This window comes from Conger conger, chromosome 9, assembly GCF_963514075.1.
Source record: "Conger conger chromosome 9, fConCon1.1, whole genome shotgun sequence".
Taxonomy (NCBI): Eukaryota; Metazoa; Chordata; class Actinopteri; order Anguilliformes; family Congridae; genus Conger; species Conger conger.
This window is the reverse complement of record NC_083768.1, coordinates 40,608,094-40,629,893: the sequence shown is the minus strand read 5'-3', so window position 1 is coordinate 40,629,893 and position 21,800 is coordinate 40,608,094. Positions and strand designations below refer to the sequence as shown.

Below are 21,800 nucleotides of genomic sequence, written 5' to 3'. Positions count from 1 at the left end.
TTATGCTTCCCACAGTCTATGAATAGAACACGTAATATAAATCGTTATTATACAGTTCAGTGTTCTCGTGCACTGTTCTGGAAAGCTGACAGTGACAAACGCAACAGAGCCTGCCTGCTGTCTTTTCGTAGTGTTCTAGTAAGAAAATGTTCGCCGAACAGGTGACTTTGAGATCTTGACTTTGGTGTGCTACACAACACTACTTATAGTTTTCACTTTAGCTAACCACCTATATTGTGAGCAAGCAAGTTATTTGGCTGCGGAACTAGCTGGCTATATCACTACTATGTTCGTATTGTCTATATTTTATCGTAAGTGGATATTTGTACATTCTTCAAACCAACTATAGCTAATTTGCTTGTTGCTACCGATAACAAACTGGTATTGTTTTATAACTAGATATGTAGTCTTCGCTTGGATGATAAGCAATATTAGTTTCAGTGATTGCTTGTCTGGAGTGCAATTTGGGCAGCAACACAAACAATCAGAATAAGCCCCCAGAATGCCATTGGCTGTGGCAGTTGGAACTATTTTTCCACCAATGATCTTTAATTGCTGTACAGCTGTACAATGTTTTGATACATTTGACGGCCTAACAAATGTACACTTTGAAACTCGAATTTAAGGACTATAAACACAGGCAGAGGGTGGATCAACATGTCACTGAGCCTTTTTCAATGATAGGACGGGATTTACAATGGTCTTGTAACAATGTTTTAACACAAAAATCTTACCTATTGTACCTTTAACTAACCGCTCACGAAACCGCCTGCCACTATGTGGAGTAGAATTATATACATGATCCATTTTTCTGTTCACCTTTTTCTTTGAAAATGGTCACAACTTGTGTAATTTACTGTGGTTATAACAAATCCGATGGTGACAAGAATAGGCAGTTGCGTTTTTATAGAATCCCACTGGTGAGAGAGAATGAGGTAGATGATACGAGGAGTTTAAGCCAAGCCGGGAGGAACTCATGGCTATCCAGAATAAACCGACAGAATCTGACGGTGAACACCTCCAACTCCTCCAATTCCTCCCACCTCCACCTCGTCATCCTCCCACTTTCATTTGTCTCAATGTTCTTCTATCATTGGTGATGGGCAGTTCGCGAACAAACAAATCTTTTCAAACAAATCTTTCAAATGAACGAACAGAGCCGAGGCTTCTCCATGAAAGATTAGTTTGTTTGGCTCTCTCCCCAAGCGCTGTGAACTGCCTGCCACGCTTAGCCAAAGAGTTATTTTAGTGACTTGCAGTGTCCAATGGCAACGTATCAGGACAGCATTGATAGGCTTACTGAAATGCCAATCAAACAACCGCAAATTAACGACCGTACTTACCTATGTCAGCGAGCCGTGGAGCCACACTGAGCCGGTGACCGAAAGGAGTGAACGAAAGAAAGAGCCACTGAGCTGGTGAAGAGCTGAATGAGCCATTGAACGAGTGGACGACTCTGAGCCAAAGAGCCATTGCACGACTGAATGAACGAGTGAGCCAAAAGAGCCATTGAACGAATGAACAAACCATGTGCAGGGGTTGAACTGAAAGTACAGCGCAGTTGAGCCGTAAGGCGTACCGTTAATGCCGTCAGCACAGCTGAATAGTTAGGATATCACAGATAACATTTAGCTAAACATTTTGCCTTTTAATTTTCTGTAATATAGTCAGCTAGCCTCTTCAATAAAAGTGATCAATGGTTTTGCAAAGACCACAACGTACATTGTGTCATTTTATTTTTGTAGGCAGTATATTGAAACGTAGCTACTTTTGTGTAGGATGCAATAATATATTTAAAAGTTTAATTTTAGCTAATGTTAAATGATATACAATGTAATTGTAGCCTATGCAATTTAACTTTAACATCAATGTCTCGGCTTACAATTTCTCAAGAAATCAAGTTTTGGAAGATAAAAACGTTTAATAATGCTATTCATAGCTGTGTATTATTTTGGCTACTAAGCAGATGGTTTTTGTGCAGTATCATCCATACTGAAAAGCATAATTAAACAGATGTTCCATTTATTGACCAGGTGCCCACATAGCAAGTGACACCGGGCCATCTGTGACTTCAGGCCAGATCCGATCGCTTACTCTCTGGGTGCTATTCAAAAAATAAAAATATTGCGTTAGTTTCATTTTCCTCGGATTAATAGGCTATCCAACAACAGGGCAACAATTCAAAATGGCAGATAAATGGTAAATGGCAGGCATTTATATAGCGCCTTTATCCAAAGCGCTGTACAATTGATGCTTCTCCATTCACCCATTCATACACACGCACACACCGACGGCGATTGGCTGCCATGCAAGGCCCCAACCAGCTCGTCAGGAGCATTTGGGGGTTAGGTGTCTTGCTCAGGGACACTTCGACACCGCCCGGGCGGGGGATTGAACCGGCAACTCTCCGACTGCCAGACGACTGCTCTTACTGCCTGAGCCATGTCGCCCCCTGCTCATTGGTTGAAAATTGCTTCTAATTGCCACAGCCAATGGTGTATTTTCTTGACCGTTAGAAGTCCGAAATTACCTATTGCACCTTTAAGGAGACGCTAACTGTCTGCCATCAACACTATTTAGATAAAGTTCCTAGCAAGATTGTATGGTCCCTCATGTGTAGCTAGCTAATTTATACAGAATGCTGTAGCATACGAGTCTGTATAGCTAACGTTATAGCTAGGTTAAACACCATATATTTATATAACTTAACTAACGTTAGCTAGCTAACTTGGCTAATAATATAGGTAGAACGGTTGTTATGTCTAGCTAGCTAGCTAGGCTGTACGTTACTCATAAAAATGAATGAAACGCATTGGTATTAGCTTGACTTGTTGGGCTAGTTGAACAAGACAGACCAATTTCTCATAGTGCTACCTACCTGGCTAACACAATTTGGATAACACAAACTAATTATGAAATGGGACATATTAGACTAAGCTTAGCTAGCTAACGTTAGAGCTACCGGTTACATTGCCCTAGAGCAGGGGTCGGCAAATTGCGGCTCTGCATGTGGCTCTTTTGCCAATCTCCAGTGGCTCCCTGCTGTGGCTATGGAATATATTGTGGCATCCCAATAAGACCCACACACTGTCCATATCCTGCATGTCCTCCTGGGTCGCTACAATACGGAAATGAACAGTTCTTTTTTTTTTTTTTTTACATTTGAATTTTCATGTATCATTGTTGTAAATGATTCTTATGTAACCCAAGGTTACACTGAAAATGGTCAAAGACCAGACTACGCCACCTAAGGCCTTGCACCGAACGCCGGTAGTAACTGGCAAAACCAAGGAAAGATCCTGGGTGTTTCTTGGCCTAGGCCAGTTCGCCATTGCAGAGACCTTTTCAGGGTCTGTGGACACACCCTCTTGGGAAATGAGGTGACCCACGTACCGGACCTCTTTCTGGAAGAAACAACATTTCTCCAGTTTGGCTTTTACCCCCTCCCTCTGCAACCGTTCCAGCACGAGCTCCAGACGTTTTAGATGTTCAGCTGTATTAGAGGAAAAGATGATTATATCATCTAAATACAGCTATAAGGACTGACCATTTTGGTCTCCAAATATCTGCTCTATAAGCCTCTGGAACGTGCTGGGCGCATTGCACAACCCAAAGGGCATTCGATTAAATTCAAACAACCCAAAGGGTGTGCAAAAGGCTGTTTTGAAACGGTCACTTTCAGTTACAGGGATTTGATGGTATCCACTGGACAGGTCTATGGTTGAAAACCACTGGGCACCAGACAGAGAATCCAGTGTCTCCTCGATGCGATGCAGCAGGAATGCGTCTTTGCGGGTTCTGCCGTTTAGTTGTCGGTAGTCGACACACATCCTGAGGCTGCCGTCTTTCTTTTTAACCAGCACAATGGGAGAGGTAAAGGGGCTGCAACTCTCTCGGATAACCTGGCTATCCAATAGTTGCCTAATATGGGCCTTGACAGCCTCATAATCCGCAGGGGGAATACGCCTGAATCTTTGTCTCACTGGCCTGTCATCTCGAAGGGGTATGTCATGTGATAACAATGTGGTGCATCCCAAGTCACTCTCAGATGATGAAAACACTGAAGCGTATTTCCTCAGCAGACCCCTGACCTTCTCTTGCTCTAATTGGGGAAGCACGGACAGGTCAAACTCCTGAATTTGCTGCAGGACTGAGTTACAACTACCAGTTTGGGTGCAAACAGGAACAGTTAGCCCATGCGATGTTCCCACCCCACCTGCAACCTCAACCAATGGTTCCACTTTCTCTGTGACCCCAGGGGGCAAACTTACTATCTGGGCTTGCGTCAGAATTCCCACCGGGCAGGGTAGACGGAGGACAGTGCTAGACTTATTCACATTCAAAATTGGGACATACACAGTGCCATTATGCACCTTGAGGAGAGCAGAGAGGGGCATCAAACCACTGGGCAACTGCTGGGTAGTACTGGGGGGCTCAAGTAGGACAAACCCCGGGGCTTCACAAAACTGCTGAGAGCATGTGGATGCCACAAACTTAACAGAACCTGCAGGTATATAGACGGCCTTCCGGCCTCTTGCCTTTGCCAACCCGGTGGAGCGAGGGGTCTTAACCTGGGCTCAATGGCATAACTGAAAGGCTTCCCTCGAAAGTTTACAGTCCGGAAAGGCTGTTGGGTTGTCAAAAAGAGCAGGGCCATGTACAGAAAATAATTCAGAATAACATTCCCTTATGACATTCATCCCTAACACCCCTGGCGTACTAAGGGTAGTGGGCCCAGGGGGGTCCCTCACCACCAGCCAACCTCGCTTGGGCATAGACTTCCCCAAAACCTCAACAGTTAGCTCAACATACCCAACATATGATATCTAACAGACAATTTACCCTGACCCCACCCAATTTGACAGTTACTGTGGGACACTGACCTAATAAAGAGGAAAGAGGGCTGGCTTACTGGGGTAGATAGACTGGAGCCAATGCTGCCCCCTTCCAATGTGTGGCTCAGCGCATTGGAGGGGATTAGTTTCCCGATGGCTGGGAAGTGATGCTGGCTTGGGCAACTGGGGGACAAGGAAAACGTTCGTTGTCACATTCACGTGCATAGTGCCCTGCTTGCTGGCACCTGCGGCAGATACTGCATTTGGGCAGCTTGGTCTCATGGAATGCTGAGGGGCTGATAAGGAGGCAATGCTTTGAGTAAGGTGATTAATTTGTTCTTGCTGTTTTAACAGCACCCCCTTAAGCTCTGCCAACTCTACACTAGACTGACCAAAGGGTGTTGCTTCTGGATTACGCGAGGGCCTAGAATACTGCAAGGCACACAGAGATGGGACTGAAAAACTCCTACTCCTCCCACATTTACTGGGCCTACCCACCCGCTCCCACCGGATGGCTTCAGCCCGGGCCTCAAGCATGGTTAGTTGGGGAGACTGGCAAACAAGGTGCTTAAGTTCCCTACGAAGGGCTGGGTCAAACACATATTCAATGAACTGATCACATAATAGTGTGTCAAAATTGATCATAACTGTGGGGGCACATTGTTTGACTTTATCCATCAAAGAACAGAGAGCATGTGAATACTCCTGTAATGATTCCCCTTCCAGCTGCTTACATGAAAAGAAACTCTCCTGTAACTCCACATAGGATTTAACACAACCATACAGCTCTCTCAAAATTGAAGTTATTTTAGCAGGATCCTCCCTTTCAGCTTTACTCCGATATTTAATTTCGTCTTTAGCTTCCCCCTCTTGGTGGTCATACATGAAATAGGCTTCATCCAACTCTCCCAAGCATCTAGCCCTAATGCTAGCCTTAACCTCCTCCAGCCATTCTTCAATCCCAATCCCCGAACTTCCCCGATATACTGGACATTTCCTTTCTCTGGGAATATACAATAATCGTTCAACTGCAGAACCAGGCAATTGTCCATCAGTCCCAGTGGTGGAGCCACCAACACCTGACCCACCAGCTCCTGACCCTCCACCATTCCCCCTACTCTTGAGACGAGCGTTTTCCGTTTGTAGTTGTTGGACCAAGTCCTTCAGTCCCTGTAACTCCCAGACATAACTTTGTTTCAAGAGGTGAAAGAAAAAAGGGGTTCGTTTCCAGTGTAGTTGAATGCTGACTTCATGAGCTGGAACGTCCCACACCATGCCACTGCTGTTTTGCCTATTAATATAAAATAAATTCAAAACAAAAGCAACCATACAGAACTATAACAAAAGGTGCTGACTGGAATACTCATCTCAACAAGATACAATCCTGCCGACTACGCCACTTTGTAACCCTAGGTTACACTGAAAATTGTCAAAGACCAGACTACGCCACCTAAGGCCTTGCACCTTAAGACTTGCAGTTCACACTCTCTTCAGTCCCCCTGTCTCTGGCCTGTATCGACTTTTGTCTTCTTAAAAAAGCTCATTTTTTCGGTTTGGCAGCTTATGAAAACTTAGTTGTGGGTTCTTTACCCTGTTGTTAGTGCATCCCACCACACAGAAGCTTTTAGGCATTTTTATTTAATTTGATATCAGACGGATAGATCAGCCAATCAGCAAATTGAGGACATCCATTCAGCTCCAGCATACTCAATTGCCTGCGATGAGTCAAGCGATGTGAACTATATTCAGAATGGTATGCAGGTATGTGAACTCTGATGGGCCGCAGGTAGAAATAATTGAGTTAATACCGCTGAAAGGTGAAACAAAACATGGTATTATTGTAATGGAAACGCAAAGTTAAAGAACCATATAATCATAAATACCCCACTGCAGTCACATGCAGTAGTCACACGTGGTAAAACATTTTCATGAATGCTAATTTACACAACATTATTGGCATTTGGCAGACGCTGTTATCCAGAGCGACGTACAGTTGATTAGACTAAGCAGGAGACAATCCCCCCCTGGAGCAATGCAGGGTTAAGGGCCCAACGACTATGCGGATCTTATTGTGGCTACACCGGGATTAGAACCACCGACCTCAGGCGATAGTTAAGCTTAACTTCCCTTAGCTTTTCCCATTCATTCTCAACGGTAGTTCTTAACACTACGGATGCAATATATTCTTGGCTACACGTTGATATCGTGGCGCTGTTCCGAGATAAACGAATTACATCTTTACAGTGCGGATTACTTAACTATACGAAATCGCCTGGCGCAAATCATTTCCTTGGGCGCCGACGCACGTTTCGGTAAGTCTATCTAAATAATTATTTTACTACTAACGGGTCCTTGAATGATATTTATGTTATTTATGAGGTATTCCCCCCAGTATTTTCAATAAAATTGCCTGGATTTTAATCAGTTACTGCAATGTATTAATATTGTATTACTAACAATGTCCCAATTGTTCGTTTTTTATGTGGGGAAATTGCAGGTAAACGGGATAATGTTTCGGCATGTCTGTTTCTCAGCGTAGTAGCATTAACATGCTATCACATTTAAAATATCACCGTCTTGATAGTATTGCCAATTTGTATCTACGTTTGATTCACTGTGTCATGAAGGCTTAGACATAAAATGTATTATTGTTACTCTTATTTCACTGCTATTGTAAATGCAATAAGTAGCGCCAATGCCAGTTGTTTATTGTCATAGACCTAACTTACTGTCATTCAGACATCTTATTTTGGTATATGTTCCTTCCAGGAATTACAGTATAATTAGTACATGTCTCTTGGTTAGTTTCATCCTAACTTTGATATCTCCAGGTGATCAGCATGTGGAGGCGTGTATATTTTCTCCCAGGTAGGCTACAGATGTGCTTCCGAAGAGGTCTGTGAAGTCCTTGTCAAAATCAGAACAATACCAGTACTTAACACCAGTCCTGAGAAGCTTCAGGAGACCCAGCAGTTGTGGCAGAATCTGAGTGTTGGGAGATGGGCTGTGTGTGTGCCAGTTGTCACCTTCCCTCCTGCCCTGGTTATTCCACCTGCCCCAGTCCCAAGCCCAGTCTCCTTAATGCTTGTGCATATGAACCCTGGTAATATTGTTACAAACAACAATATATAGTTATTCATATATATTTTTGTTGCTGTTGTTGTGTTTATATGTTCATAAGAATTGTAATATGCATTGCCCTCCGTAATGCTTGGGACAAAAACATTAATTTAGCTCAGTACACCACAATTTTATATTCATAAACAAAAGTGCAAGTTTTTTATTAAAGGGTATTTTTATACATTCTGGTTTCACCATGTAGATATGACAGCACTTTTTATACATAATCCCCCATTTCAGGGCACCATAATGTTTGGGACATATTTATGTGATGTAAATTATAGTCATGTTTACTGCATATTTTTTGTATGCATGACTACTGCGACATTACTGTAGTCTTCTGTGGACAGTAGTCTCTGACACATCCACACTTTCCTCTTGAAGAGTGTTTCTGATCGGTCGGACACGTGTTTGGCGATTTTTCTTCATTATGATGAGAATTCTTCAGCTATCAGCTGTAGAGGTCTTACTTGGCTTGCCATGCTCTTTGCCCCATTACATGTTCTCTCTCCTTAATGCTGTTCCAAACAGTTGATTTTGTTGCACCTAAGGTAACAAAACAGACATTACAGATTTTAATTTAAATTTTTCAGTCTCATAATGGCTTCCTTGACATCCATTGGAACAACTCTGGCCCTCATGTTTAATGACAATAATACAAACCAAAGGCAATAAAAAGCCTAGAAAAATATGGTGTTTATGGTTACTATGTATAAAACACACTGTAATTTCAATATGGAGAAACCAGTCTGTAAACATGCCCGTCAATATTTCCTGAGAATACATTTTTTTACCGCATGTCAATTGTTTGATTGCAAATCTAATATTGTGGAGTACAGAGCCAAATAAAAAAATGTCTTTGTCCTAAACATTATAGAGGGCACTGTATCTAACATTTATTGTGTATGTAATAAATTGCAATAATTGATATTGATATACCCTGCTATTTGCACAAACATACTTCTGTACTACTACTATTATGTTGCCTCATTGTGTTAGTGTAAATACGTTTATACAGTTCTGTACTTTAATAAGCTATACCCTTCACCTCAGGTACATATTTTGCATGTTCTATTTGACAATATACACTCAGTGAGCACTTTAGGTCTTCTGCTGCTGTAGTCTATCCACATAGAGGTTTGACGCATTGTGTGTTCAGAGATCTGTTCATTGATGTAATGTATAGTTATTTGCATTACTGTCACCTTCGTGTCAGCTTAGACCAGTCTGGCCCTTCTCCATTACCTCGCTCATCCTCAAGCCATTTCTGTCCGCAGAACTGCCGATCACTGAATGTTTTTTTGTTTTTCGTACCATTCTGAGTAAACTCGAGACTGTTGTGTGTGAAAATCCCAGATCAGCACTTACAGAAATACTCGTACCTGCCTGTCTGGCACCAACAATCATGCCACAGTCAAAATGACTAAGATCATATTTTTATTTTTTCATTTTGATGATTGATATGAACATTAACTGAAGCTCCTGACCCGTATCTGCATGATTTTATGCATTGCACTGCTGCCACGATTGGCTGATTAGGTAATCGCATGACTAAGTAGGTGTACAGGTGTTCCTAATAAAATTCTCAGTGAGTGGATATTTTGGCAATTGCTGTCTATCTGTGTGCATGGATAGTAGACAAGTTGTAAATATTGTTCTCCTTCAGTTGCCATAAAAACTTTTACCCAACATCCAACCAACTGCCTGCCTTTCATTTTATTTCCTGCTTGTTATTATTCATTTGAATGTGAAGTTTGTCAGGATTAGAAGAGATTAAATTGTATATGTATACCTGGCTCACTGGCCATGACAAAGAGGGAGACGTACACTGACGCATTTAAAAAACAAGGTCAAATTTATTTGAAATAACCAGTTAACAAAAATGTGTAGTGTAAGTGAGTGGATGTGTGAAGTATGCTGAAGCAATGTTGTCTGATGCAAACCCAAAAAGAACCAACAGGTATGTGGGCAGAGAGTACCCTCCTTCAGACAAGAGACAGGCACATTTTAACATCTGGTCACAGGTGCTCCCAATTGTGCAAACGACCTGGTACTCCGCCCACTAGGCACCTGTGAAGTAATGCCAGAATAAGTAGCACAGAGCAGGGGGCCATAACATATCCCTAATTTTATTGTTTACCGTCAAGCAGCAGTAAGCAATAAAATAAAAAACATCTAGTTACAATAACAGCCATTAAAAACAATGTACTTAAAAGAAATTGCATATACTATATTGGTCAGAGTGAACAGTTGGGGGACAAAGCCAAATGTAATGTGAGATAACTATTAAGTAGAATGATGGCAGAAAGAATTTTCTATCCATAGTGAAATAGAGCTTGAGATCAAATCTAATGACACAACAAAGATGATTATGGGACAATTCTACAAGGAAATTGTTTCCATTATTTATGTCATGGTTTGCCAAAGGGTGGATTCAAGCTGTGGTGACCATTGTAGGGCTCTACACCTACGCGCGACTGGCCTTCACGTCCCAGTCATTTAACTTAACCACTACGCTACAGGCCGCCCCTGTACCAGCCTATTAGACTTACCTTCATTATCAAATATGTTTTGCGGCTCCAGAGATTTTTTTTGGCCAAAATGGCTCTTTTGGTAGTACAGGATGCAGACCTCTGCGCTAGAATCCAACCGTCTACTGCTGTCATTGTCATCTACTACCTGCTCGCAATAGCGATTCTCACATCTGTTTAATAACAGAATGTTCAAATAGCCTAATTCCTGTTAACATGCGTCTCCCCCATGGAAATGTAGAATTTTGAGGTCTAATTCAAATGAAATAAAATGTATGAAATTAGAAAAGGCACATATATTTCTGAATTTCCCACAGAACACAACGGAACAAAACAAATGCTGGAAATGTTTATTTTTCCATCCAAAGTAGAAAACAAATCTATACAATCATTTATAAGAGTCTGTTCAGTTTTGACCTAGAAGTAGAGCTTGGCCATTGCTTGGAGAAATTTCTTCTTCCTCTTCTGAGCAGCAAACTGCAACACCTCCTCAGGATTACTGGCGTTCAGTTCCGTCTGTCCAATGGCTTTGATCTGAGGAATACAATCCCCTGCTCAACACCCGGTCTCTGGGCATAGCCTCAAACTGACCTTACTGCATCATTGGATACTGCAAGATTTAACATTACTCTGCACAATACCTTCTATAATACACATACATCAGACTCAAAGCTGCAAATGATTTTGGGAATGTTAGAATCATTGGACTACTCACAGCGATTTGTCTCTTTTCATTCTCACCACGTTTATGGTGTATGTCTGGATACATTGTTAAGGAAATGAATACACACAAAAAATCATCCTCACTTAATAAAACAACACAGAGTAAGACACAAAGCACATGTACAAGGATGAATGAAGGATACATGTCAGATATTCAAGGATTGTGATGTCCCAGATGTAGTCGTAGAATGAATCCATGGCATCATGACTAAAAAAATAAAAAAATAATATTTTTGTTAAATTTATCAAATCTCCCCTCATCTCCATCAAAACAAAAATAATTACCTATTTTGTTCTTGAAGAGCTTTAAATGCAGTCATATAGTCCACCTCTCTGAGAAACTGGCAAAGTACTGCAACCTAGATGACATGGTGGAGACATAGTACTGTAAGTAGTTGTTTTCTCATCCAAAATGACCAATTTTCTCTTCACACAGCAGTGGTGTACAGTCTGTAGCCCATATTCTAATTTAATACACATGTCATGATGTGCTTGAAAAGAAAGATGTTATTAAAATAAAAAAATGACAAAAAGCATAATACTTTAGCATAATATTACATGCAACTGATGTTACATGTAATGTAATATTATGTAATATGATAAATGAGCAGTTGCAATATTGTCTCCTTCAGGCTTCCAGAGACATTAAAACAATGCAATGAGAATAAATACCTGAGTGTGACAATTCAACAACGAACAGCACTTGATCATTCGCTTCAGAACCTTTAGGGAAGAGAACATATCTCACATATTCTACTTCATTAAAAAAAGAACCTACAGTACCAACATCATTCTAACATGGAACAAAAGTTCCATGTGATCATTTTTGATGTTGCAGCCTGTTAGCTGCTAAGCAACACACAAACAGTACAACACATTAGGAATGTGAATGATGGCTCTCAATACTTGATCAGTGTAGACATCAGGAGGCACAGCCTTGCTGAAGTAGTCAGAACAGACCGCCCCGGCCTGAAGGTAGAAGTGCAGTGCCGCAGAGTACTGATTGGTCACTGAGGAATAAGATGGAAGACGAAATTTCACACTAAAATTGACCACCATTTTAGCACCCCTGCACACACCGTATCCCCCTATGACTTACCAAAGTAGATGTCAGCCTGAGTGATGAGCCAGGAGTGGTTGTTGGGATTAAGGGACAGAGCGTAGGTGACAAGCTCCTTCATCGTCACAGCCACAGCCTCAACGTCAATAGACTGCATGCTAAAGAACAGGGCAGGTCTTCAATTTAACACTCAATTCTCTGCTCTTTACATTTTAGCCACACTCACTTTCAGCATAATCAATGAAATACTTCTGCCAGAAACAATCATGAAGTCATGTGGTTAAAAGTTCATTCAAACCTCTACAGGTTTTTATTGTTAGTTGTTTTAAACCAAAATCTTGTGCAATTTGGTGCTTTAAGGTAGTGGTGCGTATACATCGCAAGACCACAGAAGAACACACTTCTTGGTAGATCCAAGCAAACAAAGTCTATTTTAAAGAGAACAATGCAATGAAGTCATGCAAGCCTCACTTTGGCAGGGTTGATGGCCATATAGACAGGTGCTCTGCCGTCACCTCGTTGACGATGTCATCCTGCAACAGAGAACAGAGGACAGATGAGCCCCAGGACAGCCGGTGTTCTTTTGAGGCAAGCTGCATCTGGCCCCCTACCCGCACGATGCTGTGCAGTCTGACGAACAGGGAGATCAGGGTGGTCAGCACCAGCGGCTCCTGAAAGAAGCGAGAGATCAGCTTTCGCTTATGCCCCTTTGCAGATTCACCATTTCCAAGTCATCGTCCGCCTCTACTCACTCGAAGCTTCTTGATGAACGTGACAAATTTGCTCCTAAAACAAAGCACAAAGGAAGAGGAAAGATGGACATTTTCTTTGAGATACATTTTCTTAGGGATATGTCTTAGGTAGTGAGCCCTCAAAAAAGATGTGCATGCCAAATTTGGTATACTCCTGCCATTGCTCTTGACCAAGGTACTAGCCTCAGAACTGGAGTTGGTCCCCAGGCGTTGCACTGTGGCTGCCCACTGCTCCTAATTAACTATGATGAGTCAAATTGCAGAAGACAAATTGCCCCATGGGGTTAAAATAATGATGGATTTGTTCCTGATTCATAAACTTCATTGGTCACTCAGGAACAGGGCAATTTGGGGGAAAGAAAGCGAAATATGATGATCTCTGATGAGAATTGCAGGTGGCGGCCATTTTTCTGTACCCTGGATCCCATACCTGTGCAGGATGCCCAAGGTGGAGTCTCGCTGCTTGATCAGGCTGACACGGCCATCACTGGCTCTCTTGTATTGGTTGGACACACTGCAGATCTGCACCACCACTTCCCACAGGTCTTTGGCTGTCCGCCGGCTCTCCTTGGGACCCGGGAGCTCCTTACAGGTGGCGGCCAACTGCTGCCCAAGCTGATTGACACCACAGCGGGGGTAGAGAGGACAGAGACATGGGAAGAAACGTCTTACATAGGTTCTTCATTCAGAGCATACAAAAATGAGAAAATGGGAAAAATCCTGAATTATCATCACAGGTTCATGATCAAATAGCGCCTGAGCCAATTTGTTTTTATACTTGTTAAAGGAGGGGTGAGCCTCAACCTTTTCATCCTACACTTTTATGACAAGATCACGCTTCAGTTGTGAATCCTGACAGGCCTTCCCTTGCTGTATGGGCTGCTCATAGCCTACCTTGATATAGGGGTTGTTCATAACCAGTGACTGGGGCACCTGCAGAGTCAGGTACTCATTCTCTCTCCAGTTCAACATGAAGGCCACACACTCCTCTCCCACCAGCTGCCGCAGAGGAATATCTGGAAGGGTTCAAAATGAGGCAGCTCATAAAAGGCTGCACAGTTACTGGGAGAAAGAATAATTCATTTAAGTTAACCAGGAAGATTTTGAAGGTAATAATCAAAATTTTGAGTGAAAATAACAGAACTGAGGGGGAGAGAAGGAAAGGAAAAAGAAGAAATCAATGTTTAAATTTTCCATGGTTTATGGAGGGAAGTTTGTTCATGCTAGTATAAAGGGTAGCTGATCACTCACCGTGGATCCTCATCTCCAAGTACCCACGCACCCGACTGACCAGGTCCGGAGGGGGGCGCTCTCGGTTGCACCCAAGCCCAGTTTCATGGGCATGCACCTCCAGCAGCAGGATCTCGTTCAGCATCACCTGACGCAGCTTGGGGGAGAACTCTGTCACCAGCTCCAGACAGGCAGAGAACAGCTGCCGAGCATGTGCAAAGTCCTGCAGCGAGCAAAACAACCGCAAGCACCAACTTTCACTGCTGTACTTACCCTTTCAACTACCTCTCGACATGGGTTAGAGTAAGTGAGATTGGTTCAGAATCAGGACAGAATTGAACTTGACAATGGACCACTCATTAGACTAAAAATAAGATTTATCAGTCAGTAACCAACCATTTTTAAATTATTATTACGTCATTTCGCTGATGCTTTTATCCAAAGCGACTTAGTCAATTTAGACTAAGCAGAAGACAATTTCCCCCTGGAGCAATGCAAGGTTAAGGGCCTTGCTCAAGGGCCCAACAGCTGTGTGGATCTTATTGTGGCTAGACCGGGGATCGAACCTCTGACCCAGTCATGTACCTTAACCACTACACTACAGGCCACCCATTAATTAAGACATCACAGTTTGTAATGCAACTTCACAGAAACATTCCCTTTGCTTAAGGATAAAAATTGTTCAGTTGCAACAAACAAGTATTTCCTCTTGTGGGAACACAGCTATGGTGTCTTCTTCCCAACTTCACCTGAAGGCCCCAAAGTGAGTAGTAGTGAGGGAGGGGCACAGATAACCTGCCATGACTCACTTTTATTGTGATGCAGTGCAAGCCTTTTGCCATGAGAATGTACACAAGGTCCCGCGTCAGGTTGTCCTTAATGCCCAATATCACATTGATATAGTCCTGAGGAACCTCCCACTAAGTGAAAGAAGAGAACAGCTGAACAGTCAATACACATTTGGAATATCTTCATATTTTAAGCATTAAGCAGAAAAATAGTACAAAGTGCTTTCCATCAGACAGACATTAGCAATTAATTATTTAGCACTGACGGAATATCAAATATACAGAAAAAAGCCATGAAGCAATGGATACACAATAAAAATATAAGTATGATAAGTATGATCAAACAAAAATATGGCCAACACTAGATTGACAAATAAATGTTCAGGCAGCCAACAAAAGAACTAGCGCCACCTCTCTGTGGCCCCCAGGGGGCCCTCACCTTACTGTTGATGCGCCAGAAGGGGCGCTCAGCCATGCCATGCAGCTCAATCAGGATCTGGCGTATCCGCCGACAGTCTAGAGACAGGATGAGCTGGTGCTCCAGCTGGCCGATGTTCACGCTGGCTGAGGCTGAGAACAAGACGCTTTATCAGGTACACAAACCATAAGCTCAGGCAGCGGGCACTGTGACAACAAGCCTGACAACAAGCCTGACAAATTACATGTGGCTGCATCCCAGATAGAGAACATATGACCTTTGGACTACAGCCCATATAGTGTGGAAGGTTGGGTGTCAATAGTGTAGAGGTGTATATTCATACTGAAATGCTGTACCCTCTTGGTTTGGTAATTTGAATACTTCTGAAGTGAAGTGTGTTGTGAAAATGGTTTTGTTTTTGTCTTGAAATGCAAGAATCAACTATAATATCTTTACTTTCTTCTGCTAGTTTCCAAACATAATTTACACTCATAACACAACAAATACACATACATGACTTCAAAGGACATTGCACACTTGCATTGCACCCTATCTTCCACAAAGAATGTACATTTATACATTTAGAAGGCCGCTTTGAACAGGCACTTCCCACTTTCTCCCAGCATTTAGGAGGATTGTACCATCACCAAATAGGAGACATATCAATTGCATGCACTGGCCCTGTTCTTTGGGTTTAGGGGTACCTGGGATGTCGTAGAATGAGGGAAGCGGCTTGGCAGAAAAGTTGGTACTGGCTGACCTCTTCTTCATCTGCTCTACCAGGGTCTTCCTCTCCTCATCTGGTAACAGCTCCATGAACAGCTTGTGAGAGGACACCATGAAGACCAGAGACATCTCCTCAATGCTCTGACACACAGCTCTGCAAAGAAGAGACGCACAGACACACAAGGTTTCAGTCTCTCTAATTACACCTGTGCTTAGGGACTCCAAGCTCCCAGCTCAGCAATTCCACTCCACTTACTTCAGGAGAGCTGCTATTTTTCTTTTCGACGTCCCAATGTGTTCCGTGCCCAATGCCCTTCTGCACACCTAAGAATGGAACACAAGTTGGAGAATAGATTTCACAGCTTTAAGTGTACCTCTTCAAAGGGCCCTTTTAAGCCCAGCAGGGTAATACCTCCAGCAGGAAGTCCATCTTGCACTTGTTGGGTTTGAGGAGCAGCTGTTGGAAGTACACACTGACTACCTGGCCCTCTAGTGCCTCCCGCACAGCGTTGCACATGCATAGCTTGTGACACACCTCCTCCAAAGTCCTGTCCCTGAGGAAAAATCAAACAATCCTGATTGGTTCTGACATCTGTCAATCACCTAGAGGAAGGACATGCAAAATCAAAGAACTCTTCTGGGAGACATCACGCCTAACATCATATAGTCTATCTATGCTGGCTGGCATCAAGACCCCTGGAATGTGGACTCACCCCTGTTGGACTTTGTGCACAAACTCCCTCAGGATAGACTGTCTGAAATAGTTGGGCAAGCTGAGAGTCACATTGTCATTGATGAAAGTCTCAATAAGAGCCTGGAAAGAAGAAGGGAACAGAGTACCTATAATTTTCATCTGAATTACCAACTGAGGAATAACAGAAAAAAAGCAAGATTGTACAGCATGTAACAGCAAAGGTACTTGTATTTACCTCTTCCTGTTACAACAGGTCAAAAGATACACTATGCTAGTGCAACACAAGGTGGTATACTGTGATATGGCAGAATGTTACACTATACTAGTACAAGGTCAGCAATAATGTTTCCATATGTAGAAAACAGGAAGCACCTGCCCCGCCACAATTTCTTTTATCTCACATATTTTTGAGCTTATGGGGTATTTGCTAGGGGAAATGCGCATGTTATTTTGTACCTGATAGTTTTTGTTTTTGATGAAATTGTTGATGAGGCCGTAAGCGGTGAGCTGGGCATCGCTGGGGTCAGACGCTCCAGTGAGGACCCTGCAGGCGTTCCAATAGCCAGCTAAACGCTTCTCATCCAAACAACAGTGAAGGGCTTTAGAGTCCAGCTGCAACAGAGTCAGCAGAGGTGAAATCACCATCGACACACCATCTGCAGGGGTTGACTTCACTTCAGTTAAATCTATTGCTGGTAAAATCAGTTGCATTATTGGACAATCTCTTATGTGGTTTAAATCTTAATGTTGACAGATTTCAGTTAGTTAGGGTAAACAATAAGTCATCTGAGCATTCCAGGGTACACTTTAAAGTACCCCAAGGATTGGTATTGGGTGTTCTTTTTGCATCCAAATTAAGGAAAATGTTGTCCCTCCAAGACACTGAACAGATGGTGCATGCATTGGTTACCTCATGGTTGGATGAATGTTTTACTGTCTGGTTGCACTAATTCAGCTCTGAAATGCCTATAACTTGTACAGAATGCAGCCCCTAGGGTTCTTGGTAGAACTAAGAAATGTGAGCATATCAATCAAACCCCTTCATTGGCTGCCTATTAAGTTCATAATTTATTATAAGATCCTGTCGTTAATTTATAAGCTTTAAAAGTCTTGGCTCCAGAATATCTCAGTGAGCAACTCATTCCTTACCCTCCTCCAAGATTACTTTGTTCTCAAGATGCTGGCTATTTAAAAATTCCAAGTAGATCTAAAATTACAATGGCAGGAACAGCCTTCTATTATAGAGCTCCTATTTTATGGAATAATCTCCCCAGGCATATTTGGGCTTCAGACATGCTCTCTGTCTTTAAATGTAGGCTCAAAACTAGTCTCTTCAGACAATCATATAGTTAAATGTAGTGTATAGTTCTGGTAATGATTAGTAGGTGCAATAGTGCATATTTAAAAATCCATGCATGACCTGTGGTACCGAGCATGCGTCAACGGTGCCAGATCCAAGCCTTAGTCCCTGGAGAGGTTTGTGCAGTATTAGCATTTTGGGCAGGTCAGGCTATTAGTTCTGTGCATGAGAACAGTTTACTCTAGCCTGATACATTTTGATACATTTTCTAGTGCTTCTTTGCTTCTTTCCATGCACCCCCATGTGTGCTTTACAGTGACCATAATGCACAATGAATTTTCAACAAATTATTTACAGTGCAAAGATTTACATATACTTTCAGACACATTCCTAAATATTTTTGAGCAGCAAAACCTGCCCTCATTTTATAAATTATATGAATAATAGGCTTGCCCAATAAATTAAAAAATGAAAAACTTCAGGAGTTTTCAGGAGAGTTTAATAAATTAAGGTTGCTTTTTTACCACATAATTACCACATATCAGCACTGCAATAACTAATAAGATAAGATCAGCCCAGCAATGCTCACCTTTTCCTACTTTATACTGCCTAGTTTGCCAAAAAGCTAAATAGTATATAACACCGTATCAAGCCTGGTCTTGAAAACCGCCAGTGTTTCTGCCTCCACTACATGTACTGGCAAGCTATTCCACACATAATTATAGAAAACATAACAGTATAACTGAACATCAACATAAAATACAATCATATATACATCCAGGCAGGAAGTGGCTTGCAATATTATTACATTTGCTCAGTGTGCAGACACATGATCAAGGGAATCCATTACATTTGCAAGGTGGAGATCTGGGAACCATACAGTCTGCATATATAGAAAAGAGGACACACCTGTCTTTGTCTGTTAATCTTCCTAATGAAATTTGTGCCATTTGCACTTTCACTGAAATGTTCATATTTTGACCGAAATGGGTCAGGAAAACTGCAGCTGCATGCTGGTATATCTTAGAAAAGGGCAATTTCAATCTGGTTCTGTACCTTCAGCAGCAACTCCTTGGTTTTAAAGAAGTGTTGTCTGGCTTTCTCATATGAGGCTGGGTCTGAGCATCCTTGCTGAAAGAAGATGGCACCCAGATTGTAATGCACCTATGAGACAAAGCAAAAACACAGGTACAATTACAATAGGAATACATTTTGTTATTTGTAAAAACATTTTTTTTTTATCAATATATAATTTTAGAAAACATTACCCACACATTCTGTCAGTCATAATAACCTTCACAATTAGTGCAGAGTATAAGCAAGTTCAACAGAAGTATTCACTGCATCTTAATAAAATACTGCTGTGTTAAATGCATGGGTGTGCATTTTCGTGTGACATACCTGACAGTGCAGCTCATCAGCGCTGATCTTGAGGCCAGCGGTGGAGCACTCAGTTTCTCCATTAGTTGTAGGGGGTTCGGCTGCCAGAAGGTCCAGTGTCCTCAGGGTGTGGATGTAGAAGTCCTTCTTTATCCCCAGGGCTGCCTCCAAGACCATGATGGAATCTTCAGACTGCTCCTTTAGCTGTAATGGGCGAAACTGTGTCACTCTCCCCCATTCACATTTACTCTGAGCAGCTGCTAACAGCTATCTTATTTCTTAATGATTACCATGCTCATCGCCCCAAATCATCACCCAATCCATTCTCCAATTCTGAAATCTATGACAATTTTCCAAAGAAATCGTGGAAATTATCAAACAATCCTGATTGGTTCTGACATCTGTCAATCACCTAGAGGAAGTACTTACCACTTGTAATATATTTTCAGTCGATTCCTTCTCCTGCTGTACGAGATTCAACCTGAGAACAGGAGGAATGCAGTCACTTAAAAACTCACAAAAGAAATCTGGAATAATAAATAAATCAAATATGTTTGCAAGGGACAAATATTTTAAATTCTAACATGTTCATCTGGTGAGGTCCAAGCTTTGTTGGTTTCTCTGGGAAACTGTTCAGCACAATAGTCCGGATGGCCCTTGGGGATAAAGAAACATCACAACAGGATAAGCTCCTTGTGCATTTGTAACAAACAATAACCCTAAATATAAGCATAAACTCAATGAGGTCCAATGGAAGTTCTGCTGTCTTTATTCAACAGTTTCAAGCATAAGGTGATTAATGTCAATACCAACGGTTGTAGATGAGCACAGCCATGGCAGTGGTTGGGGGCAAGGTGGACAAATCCAAGTCCACATGTTTCACTCCAGGGGGAACCTTGCTGACACACAGTAGCTCGTTCAGGAGCATGTTCAACACAGGAATAGATAGGCTGTGGGAACAAGCGCAAGCGCACATAAACCACCCTGTCCACTACGGTCCTATACATTAAGAATGATGTCTACTTCCAATTCTAGTGCTTCTAGAGAAACGCCCAGCTGAACTCTTTTATTAAAGGGTGTCGTAGAATCATTTTATCACGAACCCTTTCTCCAGCGTGTCCAGGTCCCATTTCAAGTGAGCCGACACCTTGAGGGCCAGCAGCTTCAGTGTGCGGTTCCTGCGATTATCCGCGGGAGGCTGGACTTGGTTTTGTTCGTTCACAGAGGGCTTGGAGGCTTGCTCCAGGAATTGGATCACGAGCTGCACTGGCGATGGGTCTGGAGATCTCTTCTGTAGATGATTCTCCAGCAGCGAATCATCCAACAGGAATTCGAACCAGGAGGTCTGCGGGGGCGTGTTCGGCCGACTGCCGCTCACGGCCACCCGATCCGCAGTTTCAGCACTCATCTTCGCATATCCTACTTAACGTTAGCTGCATACACCAAAACGTACAGCCTTATTTTGGATAGCCATAGCTGTCCCATCACGATAAAAACATATGATTGTAAAACAGACAAAACTGTTTGACCTTGTTGGTGCACATCCATTCCGCGTATAGTAACACATGCACACTTAAATTACATTGATTATAATATTCGCTACAATCAATATTACCAAGCAACTTCAACTGCTTTATACGTCACTTACCTTTTACAGCGACCGTGGTTAACTATTTTAATAATCAGCAAACGTTACAATTCTAAATCAACGAAAAACTTACTACAAGCTGCACACATTGAGGTATATAACGAGAAACAACAAAAGGTACTACTTCCGGGTAAGTCAAGTTTAGAGGGAAGTAGCATAGATGGCGTTATTCAGCAATCGCAAACAGCGCCCCTGTTACCTCAGTGCGGTCTTTATACAATTGTACAATTGACTTTATAAAATAGAAAACTCAATACTCATTCGTTCAATACTGCAAATGCTACCGTTTGGTTATTTTAAACATCCTCCAAAAGGATAGACGTGACCGCAGTGTTATGTCTGGGATATAACTAACCTACAATTATACAGCATTGTATTTGTAAAACTATTTGTAGCGCCTAACATTACATTAAATATATAGTACATTTAAATAACTGAACGGATTACCCAAAGGCTCATTGGCAAAAAAGGGAATAGAGGATACTTTCAAGAAATGCACAATGCACATGTTGACTATCCATGTTTCCCGGGAAGCATGCATCTCTAGGGTTATAAGGCAGTAGGCCATACGTGATAAGTTAGATGATTTTACAAT

At 42.2% G+C, this 21,800-nt stretch overlaps 1 protein-coding gene across 2 annotated transcripts; it reads right to left on the bottom strand.

Moving 5' to 3' along the window:
- Window positions 1-10,822: 10,822 nt before the first annotated feature.
- Window positions 10,823-21,363, bottom strand: ints8 (integrator complex subunit 8). Of its 2 annotated transcripts, XM_061256275.1 has the most exons (27): window positions 21,206-21,363; window positions 20,661-20,990; window positions 20,367-20,507; window positions 20,142-20,213; window positions 19,987-20,038; window positions 19,579-19,761; window positions 19,234-19,341; window positions 17,334-17,489; window positions 16,897-16,997; window positions 16,596-16,737; window positions 16,440-16,507; window positions 16,162-16,337; window positions 15,479-15,609; window positions 15,061-15,171; window positions 14,273-14,474; window positions 13,916-14,037; window positions 13,452-13,636; window positions 13,022-13,055; window positions 12,881-12,940; window positions 12,741-12,802; window positions 12,309-12,427; window positions 12,116-12,219; window positions 11,882-11,932; window positions 11,495-11,568; window positions 11,353-11,417; window positions 11,202-11,245; window positions 10,823-11,020 (listed from the first exon to the last, which is right to left on the bottom strand). In XM_061256275.1, the coding sequence occupies exons 2-27, from the start codon at window positions 20,963-20,965 to the stop codon at window positions 10,904-10,906; spliced, it is 2,985 nt and encodes a 994-aa protein (XP_061112259.1). In that variant the 5' UTR covers window positions 20,966-20,990; window positions 21,206-21,363; the 3' UTR covers window positions 10,823-10,903. The 2 variants fall into 2 exon arrangements, with proteins under 2 accessions (XP_061112259.1, XP_061112258.1); XM_061256274.1 differs by having other exon boundaries at window positions 12,741-12,940.
- Window positions 21,364-21,800: the final 437 nt, after the last annotated feature.